This window comes from Portunus trituberculatus, chromosome 47 (assembly GCF_017591435.1).
Source record: "Portunus trituberculatus isolate SZX2019 chromosome 47, ASM1759143v1, whole genome shotgun sequence".
Taxonomy (NCBI): domain Eukaryota; kingdom Metazoa; phylum Arthropoda; class Malacostraca; order Decapoda; family Portunidae; genus Portunus; species Portunus trituberculatus.
The window spans coordinates 6,261,304-6,276,782 of record NC_059301.1 but is presented as its reverse complement, the minus strand read 5'-3'; the positions used below and the strand labels follow the sequence as shown (position 1 = coordinate 6,276,782).

Sequence of the window (15,479 nt, the reverse complement as noted above, 5' to 3'; positions counted from 1 at the left end):
TTTATATCATGATTTTGAAACGGCCAAAAAATCATTTTTGCACAAAAACTACCTGAGGTATCTATATTATATTTGCGGTATAAAAGCAATACATGTTAATACACATTGTGTATTAATGTTATTCAATTAGGTGAAAAAATAAGGATAGGAGAGGCAAAAAAACAATACCACATCACAAGAAAAAAATTTTCCCCTTGAAGCTGTGGATTGATGAATAGACTTGCCACTAAAGCCCCGTCCAGACGAGGGGCAGTTGCCCGCCATGCAAACACTGTTACCAGATATCATACTGCTTTAACTGTTCTGATGGTGGGAGCGAACATGACGTCAGAAGCGAGAAAACCACGGGCAGAGATCCAACTGCTCTTGCCCGTGGTCGAAGTAATGCCTGCTGGTGTGATGGTTGGCACTCATATAGTATAGAATAGTATAGAGAGCGTGCTAACCATGTTGCAAAACCCTGCTAAACAAGCGAGGAATATACGATCAATGGGTTGTGCCCAGCGAGCAACTGCCCCTAGTGTGGACACAAGAAGTTCGTCCGCCAGTCTTTGCCCGGTGAACAGAGTAGGGACTGGAACACATCTGGTAACACTGTTTGTTGCCAGATGTGTTTCCTTCGTTTCTGTGCTTATGACGTCATTCCGCTGCTTAGTATGATATGGTAACACTGTTTGCACGGCGGGCAACTGCCCTTCGTCTGGACAGGCCTTAAGTGGCACCTGCTAACTTATCTGAAGCTCATTTTTCTCCTCTTGCCAGTGGATATAGGCCTATAGGGGAAACCACTGTATGAAAAAAAAAATGATGAACCTATAACACTACCTCTTTGGGTGAACTGGATAAGTGTTCTCTATCTCTCAATACAAGCTAGGTCTAGGTTACTCTCCCATTAAATTAAATTCTACTGAACCTTAAGTTCGCTACTTGATCATTTGTTATTCAATCTAGTTTTCAGGAACATAACCCAATTGTAAAATGAGAAAAACCTGTATTTGATGATCAAAAGTAATGTTATTTCACACTGCTTCATTACAAGCCACAATATAACAATTTTGCACCCTCATATCACACTGATCACTGGCCAAAGATGTGATCATCCTAAGTCAAAATTATACATGTCATACAGCTCTGTATTGTCCTTGAGCCTAAAACATCCTGTGGCATGATCTCATGACTGTGATATAAAACAAATTTCCTTGAACACACCAGGAATACAACACTGACACCTAACCACATGAGAAAATATACTCAGTTATCTTTATTATATAATGAAAACTTTAAATCCCATATTCTATGAATTTCATCTAAACTTCAGAAATATGGCACACATGAATACTAGAAAGTCACACTTAGACTTATACATGACCAAGAAAATAAAGTTATGTTGTCACTCAAATATCATTCAAAATCTAAGATTACATTAAATGAAAATTACAACAAATTTAAATAATTACACCAAGCATTCTTCAATAATGGAACTCTCAACATATTCATTATACAGTGAAAGCTGAAAATTATTTATGAGTTACTTTACTATCCCACAATTAAAATTTTTGTCAATGTAGCTCATAACCTCAATCTAATTTTACCACCAAAACTACAAGATCTTTAAAAACAAAACAGAGTTAAGAATTACTGGTTTCTTGAGGGGTGGGGTGATGGGCAGGACATGTTCCTTCATTGGCTTGACAGGAAGCAGGGATTCAGCATGGCTTCGTTTCCTTCCAACACTGACCGACTCATGTGTCCCGCCTGAAACCAAATGAAACCACCAATACATAAAAAAAGGATATATATATATATATATATATATATATATATATATATATATATATATATATATATATATATATATATATATAAAGAGCAAATAAATATATAAACAAAATCACTCTTTCAAACCAAGCTGGATTCCATTTTTAGTTTCCATGAATAACATTTCATGAAATAAAATGGCAAAGTGTAAGAGAGTTGTAATGAGGATTAACTGGAAAGCTGATGATTATCTATCTATCTATCTATCTATCTATCTATATATATATATATATATATATATATATATATATATATATATACAATAAGGCCCCGAATTTAGCGAAATCTAGCTTAGCGAAACCCTTATTTAGCGACTGTCTGGAAAAAGGCCAAGCCCTCAAGTTTAGCGATTTTCTCTCATATTTAGCGAATGTACCGCGCTACACTGTTCCGCCTCCTGCTCGCTCTGAGCCAATTGTTCCGCCTCCCTCTCGCTCTGAGCCAATCACATGTCTGTTTGGCTGTGACGTCAGCCCCACAGTGCCTCCGGCATTCCCGCTCAACACTTGAGCTATTGTGTATGTTAATCCAGCATGTGAACTAATTTTTTGTGTTCCCATCCTCGCTGTTTTAGCGAGTTTCGCTATCACCATGGCCTCCACTAGTGGTTCAGGGGGTGCTGATTCTCGTGAAGGTGGCGATGCTGCAGCTGTAAATGGGGACTCGAAATAGGGACTTTGGGCGGACGAAAGACTAATAGGTATTTTTCCCTATTTAAAGTAGTATTCAAATTTGGCGAAATTTCAATTTAGTGTTGGTTTCGGCAGACTAATAGGATCACTAAATGTGGGGGCTTACTGTAGACTGATAGGTATTTTTCCCTATTTAAAGTAGTATTCAAATTTGGCAAAATTTCAATTTAGCGATGGTTTCGGCAGACCAATAGGATCGCTAAATGTGGGGGCTTACTATATATATATATATATATATATATATATATATATATATACAGTGGGCGCAAAAATAAAGTTTACCCCTGTAACGCGAAAATAAAGTTAACGCATAATTCGCCGGCCACTTTGTATTTGAATTACCCGCGATGTGAGTGGTGGGAGGAGCGTGATATGACGCGTGCTTCCCCTCCGCCACCTTACACACCACTTCTGACACTTGAGTCAGTTAGTGCGCTCTCAGAGCTGAAGGAGAGCACACCTATGATGCACTGCCCCACGGGCCCTCACTTTCCCGCCCACGCACCAAACACAAAACCACACCAAACACTACCACAGCATCACAATGGGTCGGAAGAAGCTTACAATGGAAGAAAAGGCCCGGGCCCTTGCCCTAATAGAGCAGGGAATGCCGGTGAAGCACGTTGCTGCCGAATTAAATGTCAGCAGAGTGTCCCTCTTCAAGCTTAAAAAGTCCGCTGCGTCCCTGCCTACCGGCACGTTACCACCTCGCAAACTGGGATGTGGGCGCAAGAGAAAACTTCAGAGAGGACTGACAAGATGTTGGTGAGAGAGCTGAAGCAAAATCCATCCATTACAGCAGCAGAATTGAAGAAAAAACACCCAGACCTGCTCCAAGATGTCGCTGTCCGTACGTTGCAACACCGCTTGCAAAAAGACCTCGGCCTGCCCTGCCGCCGTGCTGCCAAGAAGCCGCTTCTCACAGACACCATGAGGAAGAAGAGACTGCAGTTTGCCAAGCAATACCGTGACTGGACACCTGAGCAATGGAAAAGTGTGATGTGGAGTGACAAGAGCACGTTTCGGCTCGTCAGGGGTGGCTCAAGCTTGGTAAGGCGGCCCAGCACCGTGAGCAGATATGACGCCCACTACACGGTCAAGACAGTTAAACACCCAGATAGCGTCATGGTATGGGCCTGTTTCAGTGGGAAGAGGGGCAGGGGAGGTCTCTACTTCCTTCCAAAGAACGTAACCATGAAGGGAGCCAATTACATCGATGTTTTGAAGGAACACCTGCTCCCGCATATGAAATTCACGGTACGGAATTTTTCATGCACGACGGAGCCCCGCACACAAGTCCCGAGCAGTAAAACAATTCCTTGATGAGCAAAACATCAAGGTTTTGGACTGGCCAGGTAACTCCCCTGACTTAAACCCCATTGAGAACGCCTGGAACAAGATGAAAAACGACCTAGCCAAGTCGCGCCCAACATCAATCGTCCCCCTGAAGGAGGCTCTGAAGAAGATGTGGGTGACAATGGACGTCTCATACTTAGAAAATTTAGCAATATCTATGCCAAAGCGGATCGAACAGGTGCTCAAAACTCGAGGGAACATGACAAAGTACTAATTGTATCAATAAGGACACAATATAACGAACTTTAAACCTATTTTCGTGTTTTATAACCCAAAAAAGCATAGGGTAAACTTTATTTTTGCGCCCACTGTATATATATATATATATATATATATATATATACAGGCAACCCCTGTTTAACGAAGGGGTTACGTTCTTAAAAAACACTTCGTTAAGCGAAACTTCGTTAAGCGAACCGATTATAACAAGTTTAACCCCTGATTTGAACTTCCATTGAGAGTAAGCAAAGTGAGAGTGCATCATAGTACAGTAAAAGGTTTAATGAAAGTAAAAATTATGAAGTTAAACATTTAGGTAGTTTAATTTAAGTCATTATAATGTACACTAATGTATGTATGTACGTAACTTTATAATGTTGATGATCTTAACTTTATGAAGGGAGGGAGAGTGAAACGGAAATACACTAACCGGCAACCTGTGGAATGTAAACAAAGTGCGCATCATGGTACTGCATACAAAACTTATGTACCACATTTCCACAAGGCTTTCCATTTTATCCATTGTAGAGTCACGAGTTCAGGTGGTTCTTTTAGCTTGCAAGGAAGATGAGGTCTCACTAGCCTTCTTAATAGAGTCTCTTGACTTGAAAATAGTAGACAGTAGATGGAGTCAAGCCATGGTGGGAAGCAATGTTATTAGTTTTCTGGCCTTTCTCTTGTCTGTGAATAATACCCAGCTTCACTTCGAGAGTAAGACACTTCCTGGTCTTCTTAGGAACGTTAGGCCACATTGCAGGGGGGTTTTGGTGGTAAGTTGAACTAAGGAAGATGAGCTGCTGGTGACGCTGTTATGTTTTGACTGGGCAGTGAGTGGTGCGTGTGATCTTGATCTTGATCTTGATGCTACAGGTGACACAGAATTTCTTCTGAGTCAGGCCTTTGTATCGGCAGAGCCTGTGTTGTCCACGAGAGGCTTGATCTTGATCTTTATTCTACAGGTGTCTCAGGATTTCTCCTGAGGCAGGCCTTAGTACCAGCAGCTCCTGATGTATTCAAAAGCCTGTCAGCTTGCATGATACAGTGGGGCTTTCAAATTTGGAAAAAATTACCTGGATAAAACTTCGTTAAAGCGAGTTTGGTGTTCTTTAAACGAGCAGATGGTAGTAAAATGAAACCTTCGTTATAGCGAAATTTCGTTGTGTGAACCTTCGTTAAACGGGGTTGCCTGTATATATACATATATATATATATATATATATATATATATATATATATATATATATATATATATATATATATATATATATATATATATATATATATATATATATATATATATATATATATATATATATATATATATATATATATATATATATATATATAGGTAACTCTCGATTTACGCGATAGATGCGTTCCAAGAGGCATTGCGTATATCACAATTTGCATAAAACAAACATGTAATTTTCATAAGAAACAATAGATAATAGGGGGGATATGGGATGTGGTCCAAAAAATTCGTACAAAATACTCTTATTTATTTGGCAAAATTAACATGTTTTTATTATTTACCATTCTAAATACTAGAAGTGTATTTAAAGTAAAGGGAAAAGCAAGAAATAATAAGAGAAAGCAAAAAATAATAAGAGAAAACAACAAAACAAAGAATATGTAAACAAAACACTCACCGCATCACTGCCTTCACCACTCACACCACAGTCAGTCACCATCTTCCTCTGAGCTTTACCACTTTATTAAAAATCCACTTATCAAAAATAACCCCACATGCAGATGATGATGAAGCTTGATCCAAGATTCTTTAATAACGTCACAGCAACCTCCTGTCATGAAATGGCATCCATGAATGCTTGGAGGGACGCTAATGAGGTTGCTATCAGGTTGCTCTGAGGTTGCTGGGAACACCACCTCTCGAGGTGGTATTACTGTCTTATATATGCATTTATGTTCACAAAACAACATTTCTATTAACTTTTTACAAACTTTGCCCCCAAGAAAGGATTGTTTTGTAATGCATAAAGTGAAATCTTACATGGAACACCAAAAAATAAAGCAGAGATGAGATCGATCACAGATGAGGCAGATGCGCAGCGAGTCTCCGCCTTGTCTGTGGCCGATCTCATCTCTGCTTTATTTTTTGGTATTCCATGTAAGATTTCACTCTATGCATTACAAAACAATCCTTACTTGGGGGTAAAGTTTGCAAAAAGCTAATGGAAATGTTGTTTTGTGAACATAAATGCATATATAAGACAATAACACCACCTCCAGAGGTGGTGTTCCAAGCAACCTCAGAGCAACCTGATAGCAACCTCATTACCGTCCCTCCAAGCATTCATGGATGACATTTTGCGGCAGGAGGTTGCTCTGATGTTGTTAAAGAATCTTGGATCCAGCTCCCGCTCTTCTTATACCTCATTTGCAGTCTGCCAGCAGTGACTACAGACGGAATCTCTTCAATCTGCCTATAATTCACCAAGATGGCTCCAAAACGTCCTTCATCATCATCTGCATGTGGGGTTATTTTTGATAAGTGGATTTTTGATAAAGTGGTAAAGCTCAGAGGGAGATGGTGACTGACTGTGGTGTGAGTGGTGAAGGCAGTGACGCAGTGAATGTTTTGTTTACGTATTCTTTGTTTTGTTGTTTTCTCTTATTATTTTTTGCTTTCTCTTATTATTTCTTGCTTTTCCCTTTACTTTAAATACACTTCTAGTATTTAGAATGGTAAATAATAAAAACATGTTAATTTTGCCAAATAAATAAGAGTATTTTGTACGAATTTTTTTGGACCACATCTCGTATCACCCCTATTATCTATTGTTTCTTATGAAAATTACATGTTTGTTTTATGCGAATTTTGATATACGCGATGCCTCTTGGAACGCATCTATTGTGTAAAGTGAGAGTTGCCTGTATGTGATTTGGGGGATCAATGTCCATGACACTGAAAGCCTTGCAGCAGCCAGAATACTGGCATAGAAGATTGATATAGAAAATCTCAGGAGTAATGGGTGTCTGTGGCAATTCTGGAATCAACATTGACTTATAAACTCTTAACTTGGCAACAGAAAACAGCTCCTGGCACCATACCTGGGCGGGGTGAGGATGGGGAGATACCTGACACAGAGGTGGCACATGCGTGCGACCGCTCTCTCTCTCTCTCTCTCTCCACTATGGAAATACAGTGGTACCTAAGATACGAACTGCTTGATATATAAGTTTTTTGAGATATGAGCCATGATTTGATCAGTTTTCTATTTTGATATACCAGCAAAATTTTGAGATACGAGTCATGCTTGGAGATGTTGCTGCTATAGTCGGTGGCTCGGTGCATCAGTCCAGCCTCAGCTGAGCTAACATCTACATGTTTCCTGCAGATCTCATGTACTGTGATTGTTCTTTCATCATTTTTACACTACTTACTTACCTTTTTTTTGTCTAAAGAATATGCAGTTTTAATTTACATTTAATATTTACGTGTGAATGATGCCTGCATCCATTCCTCCTTCTCTTCCTCCTACACCATTCACCACCATCAGTTGAAGATGTCTGTCTCCAAGGTATGAACATGAAATAAACTTCTACATTTATTTTATATATTTTCATGTACAGTATGTCCCTGCATTTGGTGAATCTCAGCTTGGCAAAATTCACCTTTGGCAGTAGTGCACCAAGTGCACGCTTGGCGATTTGAATTCAAACTTGGCAGTACCCTGGCAGCCGCACGGCGAACCATGCAGCTCCCTGATGATGTCAGACCTCTCTCTAAACCTGACAGAAAGCAAAGTGAGAGTCCCCTTCAGCCATTTTATTTGTGCTGCCCTGTTCTGGTAGCTTGGGAATGAATTCTGGTGATTTACTGCCAAAATGGCCTCCACCAGCACAACAGGTGGTACTGGTGGGGGTAGGGACAATGGTGGTGGCGGCAAGGACGAAAGTGGGCAAGGGAAACGGGTGGAAAAACGGGAGTTACAGCCTTTAAATCATGTCTTATTAGCTTTATTTATTATTTAGTGGTCTGTTTTGTACATGTGTTCTAATATGTGAAGGCAAAAGATTTTATTTCAGCTCAAAAGATGGTATTTTAGGGGTCAAAAGAGGGACTCTGGCAATGACCAAAGATTGATTGAGGCATTTTCAGGCAATTTATATGGTATAAAGAACTCATGCTTGGTGAAATTTACATTTGGCGGTAATTTCGCCAGACTAATTGATTTGCCAAGTGCGGGGCCTTACTGTATAGATAAAGTATGCATGTGTACATAACTGAAAAGGCAAAACAAATTTCTTCCATCTCCGCCTATCTCTTCCATCGACACATCATCAAGAGGGAAAATGTAAACAAACCTTTATGGCTGCAGTGGTGCAGCCTCTATTCCCCCCCTTCCCCTCTCTCTCTCTCTCTCTCTCTCTCTCTCTCTCTCTCTCTCTCTCTCTCTCTCTCTCTCTCTCTCTCTCTCTCTCTCTCTCTCTCTCTCCTACTTAAAACTTCATTTATTCAATGAATAATGTTTCCAGGAACATCAACGAGCTCTTCTGTGATTATTAGAACACCAAAATATAGGAGGAAGAAGTAGACACCTACCGAAACGATAATTTACTCCCAACAAGGTCTAATAGCACTAGTTCAGCGGGTGCTGTGAACCTTCCCTTTAAGCTAGTTGTGATCTCGCTGAGCATTTCTCTTTGTGTCACACAATTCAAGGGGGCAGTTACAGCCAACTCTCTAAAGACAACTCTCCTACTTCTCATAAAACTACATACACATATCACACATACACCCTTCACTTAAAATGAAAAATTTAAATAATGGTGACTCCAAACCTAACCTCAGAGTCCCATTCTGGGGATGGGACAAGAAATGTCCCCAGGTTGGATTGCCGTCTCGTTAGTGACCTAAAATGTCTTGACACATCTCGGTGGTGTAGTGGATAAGGTGATGAGTGTGGGATCGGACAGACGTCCACGCGTAGGTTCAAATCCCACCACGTACAGCCTTAAAACACTTTGCCATTTGTCGAGTGGTTTAAAATTATCTACATATCACCATGATACCCAGGTTCTAGGTGCTTACACTCAAGATGAGCTTGGGTGGTGATATGGGCCCTAATATGGGTACCACTATAAATAAAATTGCCTGCGCCACTAATGGGTGGAAGCTGAACAACGCCTCCCATAAACTCTTCAAGTGTGTCTACAGGCGTTATAGGCCTTACCAAAAAAAAAAAAAAAAAAAAAAAAAAAAAAAAACTTCATTAACTTATGCAACATTCACAGTCTTAGATCAATTTTCAGTCTGTGGAACACCATCTCTCCTCTACTAAACCTTATCTTCTTTTTCTCACTGAAACACAGATGTCTGAGGCAACTGACAGTAGCCCCTTCTCTGTTCCCTCCTACTTTCTCTATACAACTTAACTTGCTCTCGTGCCCACGCTCTTGAGTTTTCTGAGTTTTCCACCATCTGGCTTAGACTCAACAGTCACTCTCGAACTAAATTCATCTGTGCTGTTTATATCTCCCCTAACTCCTCTGACTATAGCAAATTCTTTCACTATTTAACTTCCGAAGTGGAGCACATTCTGTCCCTCCACCCTTTCACAGAGATCTCCATTCTTGGAGATTTCAATGTTCACCACCAGCTTTGGCTTTCCTCTTCCTTCATTGACCATCCTAGTAAATCAGCCTTCAACTTTGCTATCTTCCATGACCTAGAGCAACTGGTGCAACACCCTGACCATCTTGGAGATACACCTAACATTCTTTATCTCTTCCTTACCTCTAATCCTTCTGCTTATGCTGTCACCCTATCTTCTCCATTGGGCTCCTCCAATCACAATCTCATTTTTGTATCTTGTCCTATTTCTCCAATCCCTCACCAGGATCCCCCTAAGCAGAGGTGCCTCTGGCATTTTGCCTCTGCCAGTTGGGGGGGACCTGAGGAGGTATTATGCTGATTTTCCCTAGAATGATTACTGTTTCTGTGTCAGAGACCCATCTCTGTGTGCTGAACACATAACAGAGGTGATAGTGTCTGGCATGGAGGTGTACATTCCTCATTCTTTTTTCTCAACCTAAACCTTCTAAACCTTGGTTTAACACAGCCTGTTCTCGTGCTATACATGATAGAGAGGTTGCCCACAAAAGGTACTTGAGCCTTCCATCTCCTGAATCTCATGCACTTTATATTTCTGCCCAGAATCATGCCAAGTCTGTTCTTCAACTTGCCAAACACTCCTTCATAAATAGAAAATGTCAAAATCTTTCAAACTCAAACTCCCTCGTGACTTCTGGCATCTGGCCAAAAACATCTCAAATAACTTTACTTCTTCATCTTTCCCTCCTTTATTTCATCCTGATGGCACCACTGCCATCTCATCTGTCTCTAAAGCTGAACTCTTCTCTCAAACCTTTGCTAACAACTCCACTTTGGATGATTCTGGGCTTGTCCCTCTCCTCCTCCCTCTGACTATTTCATGTCTTCAATAAAAATTCTTCATAATGATGTTTTCCATGTCCTATTTGGTCTAAACCCTCGGAAGGCTTATAGACCTGATGGGGTCCCTCCTATTGTTCTCAAAAACTGTGCTTCTGTGCTTGCACCATGCCCAGCCAAACTCTTTTAACTATGCCTATCGACTTCTACCTTTCCTTCCTGCTGGAAGTTTGCCTACATTCAGCCTGTTCCTAAAAGGGGTGACCATTCTAATCTCTCAAACTACCATCCTATAGCTTTAATCTCTTGCTTGTCTAAAGATTTTGAATCTATCCTAAATAGGAAGATTCTTAAGCATCTGTCACTTCGCAGTCTTCTATCTGATCACCAGTATGGCTTCTGTCAAGGTCGCTCTACTGATGATTTTCTTTCCGACCATTCTATTACAGCTGTGGTAGACGGCCACTGTTCTTCTCCTAAATCTATTAACAGTGGTGTTCCTCAGGGTTTTGTCCTGTTACCCACTCTCTTTCTTTTATTCATTAACGAACTTCTTCACTAAACTTCTTGCCCTATCCACTCCTATGCTGATGATACCACCCTACGTCTTTCCACATCCTTTCAGAGACGTCCAACCCTTCAGAAAATCAACAGATCATGCAGGGACACGACAAAACGCCTGACTTCTGATCTTTCTATGATATCTGATCGGGCAGAGAAAACTTAGTAGTGTTCAATGCCTCAAAAACTCAATTCCTCCATCTATCAACTCAACACAACCTTTCAGACAACTATCCCCTCTTCTTCACTGACACTCAACTGTCTCCCTCTTCCACACTAAATATTTTCGGTCTGTCCTTTACTCATAATCTTAACTGGAAACTTCACATCTCATCTCTTGTAAAAACAGCTTCTATGAAGTTAGGCATTCTGTGGCATCTCCGCCAATTTTTCTCACCCCTTCAAATGCTAACTCTGTACAAGGGCCTTATCCGTCCTTGTATGGAGTACTCTTCGCATGTTTGGGAGAGGGTTTAGGTTCCACTCATACAACTTTATTAGATAGGGTGGAATCAACAGCTTTTCGTCACACCAACTCCCCTCCTCTGACTGACTGTCTTCAGGCTCTTTCTCAATGCTGAAATGTTGCATCCCCTTCTATCTTTTATCACTATTTTCATGTCAACTGTTCTACTGATCTTGCTTACTGCATGCCTCCCCTCCTCCTACGGCCTCACTGCATAAGGCTTTCTTCTTCCTGTCACCCCTATTCTGTCCAACCTGCTAATACAAGAGTTAACCAGTATTCTCAATCATTCATACCTTTCACTGGTAAACTCCCTGCCTCCTTATATATTTCGATCTTCCAACAACTTAACTTCTTTTAAGAGAGAGGTGTTGAGACATTTGTCCCTGAATTTTGATTAATTCTTTTGATTCTTTTATGGAGACTACAATTCAAGAGGGCCTTTTTTTCTAATATTCAATTTTTTGCCCTTGGTAGTTCTCCCTCTTACATAAAAAATGTCTTTTGTGTGTGGCTATATTTGTATACTCCAGCTGATGCGGTAGGGTAACATTCCATAGAATGCACTCTCCAAGATAAATATGCTCTATAAGAATAATTCATCTATTTGTATTATCTTTTGTTATGTTTTATCAGGTTTCTGTGCAATAATTATCATTTATAAATATCTTTTTCTGACCTGAAAATACATAAAAAAATACAGATTCTCTTTTTGGGAAGGCTGGAACAGATTAATGGCATTGCAATGCATTTCCGTAAGGAATTTTTTTTTCACATATGAGCTTTTTGAGATACGAGCTTGGTCATGAAACGAATCAAACTCGTATCTCAAGGTACCACTGTAATGATGAATTTTTTAAGTAAGAAGAGAGAGAGAGAGAGAGAGAGAGAGAGAGAGAGAGAGAGAGAGAGAGAGAGAGAGAGAGAGAGAGAGTGAGAGAGTGAGAGAGAGCTGGTGTAAAGGTTTGTTTACATTCACCTCCGTGATAATCGTCAGTGGAGGAGGTAGGTGGAGATAGGAGAAATTTGTTTTGCCTTTTCAATTATGTACACATGCATACTTTTATCAATGCATGAAAATATATGAAATAACAGCAAAAGTTTATTTTGTGTTCTTACCTTGCAGACATGCATTTTTGGCTAATAGTGGTAAGTGATGGAGGAGGAGGGAGGGAGGAAAGGATGCAGACATTCAAATCCCACCACATACCACTTTGAAGCTATGTCATTTGTTGAGTGGTTTAAAGTAACCTATATGTGACCGTGATATCCAGGTTCTAGGTGGTTACACCGTAGATCTGCTTGGGAAGTGATATGGGCCCTAATATGTAGCCTCAATATAGTGCTCCAAAGGTGCGGAACACAGAGCAAGGTTATTGTTGTTTATACACCACCAGCTGAGAGAGCAGGCATTGTGTGCATTGTTGTCGTTTTTCCAAATTTTTTGAACAACAGCATTCACCTACTTGTGTATTTATCATAATACATATTATAAAATAAATGAAATATAATAACATAATAAAGAAAAAATGAAAGAAAACAAAAATGACCAACAGAACCAAAACTGCTCAATAAATTATGTGCTGTGCCCTCCAGGATCCTCCACTAGTGACATTAACTTAACCAAAACATAAACCTAACCTAACCTGCCATTGTCCTAATAAAGAAGTCCCTCTAGCTTTCCTCATTTCCTGGCCCTCTATTTACAGCTCTTTCACACAGCTGATTTAATATCACGTGTACAAAGCCACACTATTGGTCAACTACATACATGTACACACACTCCTCCCATTCCCTTATTCATTATCATATTTTCACTTCTCTTATTCGTTATCATTCCCATTTCCTCCTATTCCTTTATTTGTTATCCTCTTCCCTTATTTATTATCCATTTTCTATCTGCAGTTTTATTACCATTTCCTCCTATTCCCTATTCATTACCATATTCTCATTCCAATTTCCTCCTATTCATTTATTTGTTACATATTCTCATTCCAATTACCTACTATTCCATTCCAATTTCCTACTATTCCCTTATTTGTTACCACTCATTACCATCTGCTCCTATTCCATTATTCATTATCCTCTTCCTCCTATTCATTATCCATTTGTCTTTCTATCTGCTGTTTTATCATCATTTCATCCTATTCCCTTATTCATAATCATATTTTCATTCCCATTTCCTCCTATTCTTCTATTTGTCATCCATTTCTATTTCTATCTCTTGTTTTTATTCCCATTTCCTCCATTTAGTATCCATTTCCTTTCTATCTCCTGTTTTATTTCCATTTCCTCTGGATACTTATTATCCATTTTTCTTTCTACCTTCTTTTTAATTGTGTCCCCTCCATTTATTATCTCTTCTCTCTTTCCCTTGTTGGCTAATAATGTGGCTTCATATAAGTAACGTCCAATCATCTGCATAAAAAAGCTGCAAAGGGGGAGCCGGGAAACAGGGAGAGCTGGAGGGACGTCTATATTAGGACAATGCCCCTAACTTAACGAAGCACCTAAAAAATTACACCGCTGGACTTAAAAATCTTAAAATTTCTGTAACACTCTTGAGTGCTATTCCAGCCATACAACACACGTACCTCGCAATTTATCTACGTTCATGGCAAGGTCACCGAGAATTCTACATGATTATAAGAGTTTCGTGCATGTATCTGATGCGGCTAGATTATAAAGATTTACTGCTAGGAATATAGGAGGGTACATACTTAAAATGATGTAAGGCAAGCATTGACTGAGAATACATATCCCTATTTGTTCACTTTATACTTAAGCCTAGCCCAGTGCGGCTGCTTTATGATAGACCAAGATATTATGTAAGTCTTGGCTATTGATATATACACGAATCATTGCGTAACAACCACACATTACTAATAAACACAAATAACCCAAATGTTTTGACTCTAACCAAAATAATGAAGAAAAACAACCAATTTACCACAAACACAATTTAAGGACAACCTTGCTTTATTACCGATGGGAAGAAGATACCTTTATGGACCTATCTGCAGTAGCACAGAGAAAAGTTTTGGTAAATCATAGAGGAAAACAGTAAATATTAACCTGTCGGGTCAGCGCCGTTGGTCCCCGCAGCCGCCATAACAACCTTATGCCTCACGGACTGACTCGTACTAGGGATGGCATTTACACCTTAATCTATGGCACTCTCTCCGCCCAAATTGACAGAGCTACACTTGCACATCCACTTAATACCTCTCTGCATGATGGATTTGGGTTTGAATATTCCAGTTGGTAGTTCCACGAGTGGTATCTGGTGTTGTGGAGTGGAGGGTACGTGTAATCACCTAATACAGGTAGTTGGGGGGGTGATGAGATGGGGTGGTGGTGGGAAGGTAAAGATCGCCCTCTCAAGTGTTCCTGAGATAGCCTTGTAGCCTTGAGTATTATGTAAGTCCCTATGTACGTACCATTCTACGAACTTGTTATCGTTCGTTTCTGGATACTACACACTATGAGTGTTTTGTAAGAGGGGCGCTAATGATGACGACGACGACGGCAACGACGACGATGATCTACGTAGCTATTCGTCAAAGATCTAACAAAAGTAACTAACCAACTTATAATTCGAATTTTCCAGCATGCAGCGCTAGAATATTTCCTAGAATCTATATATATTCGTTCCAACGTACGTACATCTTCTGGCACCTATACCATTATAACAAGACAAAACAAAGAGCAAAATTGTGATAGAACAACACTGTAAATGTCACAGGGGAATAGCTAGTGCGTCATCAAGGGCATGATTCATTAATGCTTGAGTGCCACGTCCTCCAGTGAGTGCGCGCCGCCCGCCCACGTAACGCATCCGGCCGATCGTTCAGAAATGCTCACCACGACTAAATCCACAGAGATGATCGGCCGGATTCTCAAAAGTGTTTCTCTTCTTGATTAAATAGAAATCTTGATAATCTTTCAC

General features: G+C 40.0%; 1 protein-coding gene across 12 annotated transcripts in view; it reads right to left on the bottom strand.

The window, feature by feature from the left end:
• Nucleotides 1-15,146, bottom strand: part of LOC123520866 — a 39,843-nt gene extending 24,697 nt beyond the window's left edge. For 4 of the 12 annotated variants that reach the window (XM_045283511.1, XM_045283514.1, XM_045283515.1 and 1 more), the window contains exons 1-3: nt 14,606-14,749; nt 7,722-7,838; nt 1,640-1,755 (exon numbers count right to left, since the gene is read on the bottom strand). In XM_045283511.1, the coding sequence (XP_045139446.1) occupies nt 1,640-1,755; nt 7,722-7,838; nt 14,606-14,642 (270 nt within the window). In that variant the 5' untranslated portion in view covers nt 14,643-14,749. The other 8 variants (XR_006679403.1, XR_006679404.1, XR_006679405.1 and 5 more) reach the window with 6 other exon arrangements.
• Between the last annotated feature and the right edge of the window lie 333 nt (nt 15,147-15,479).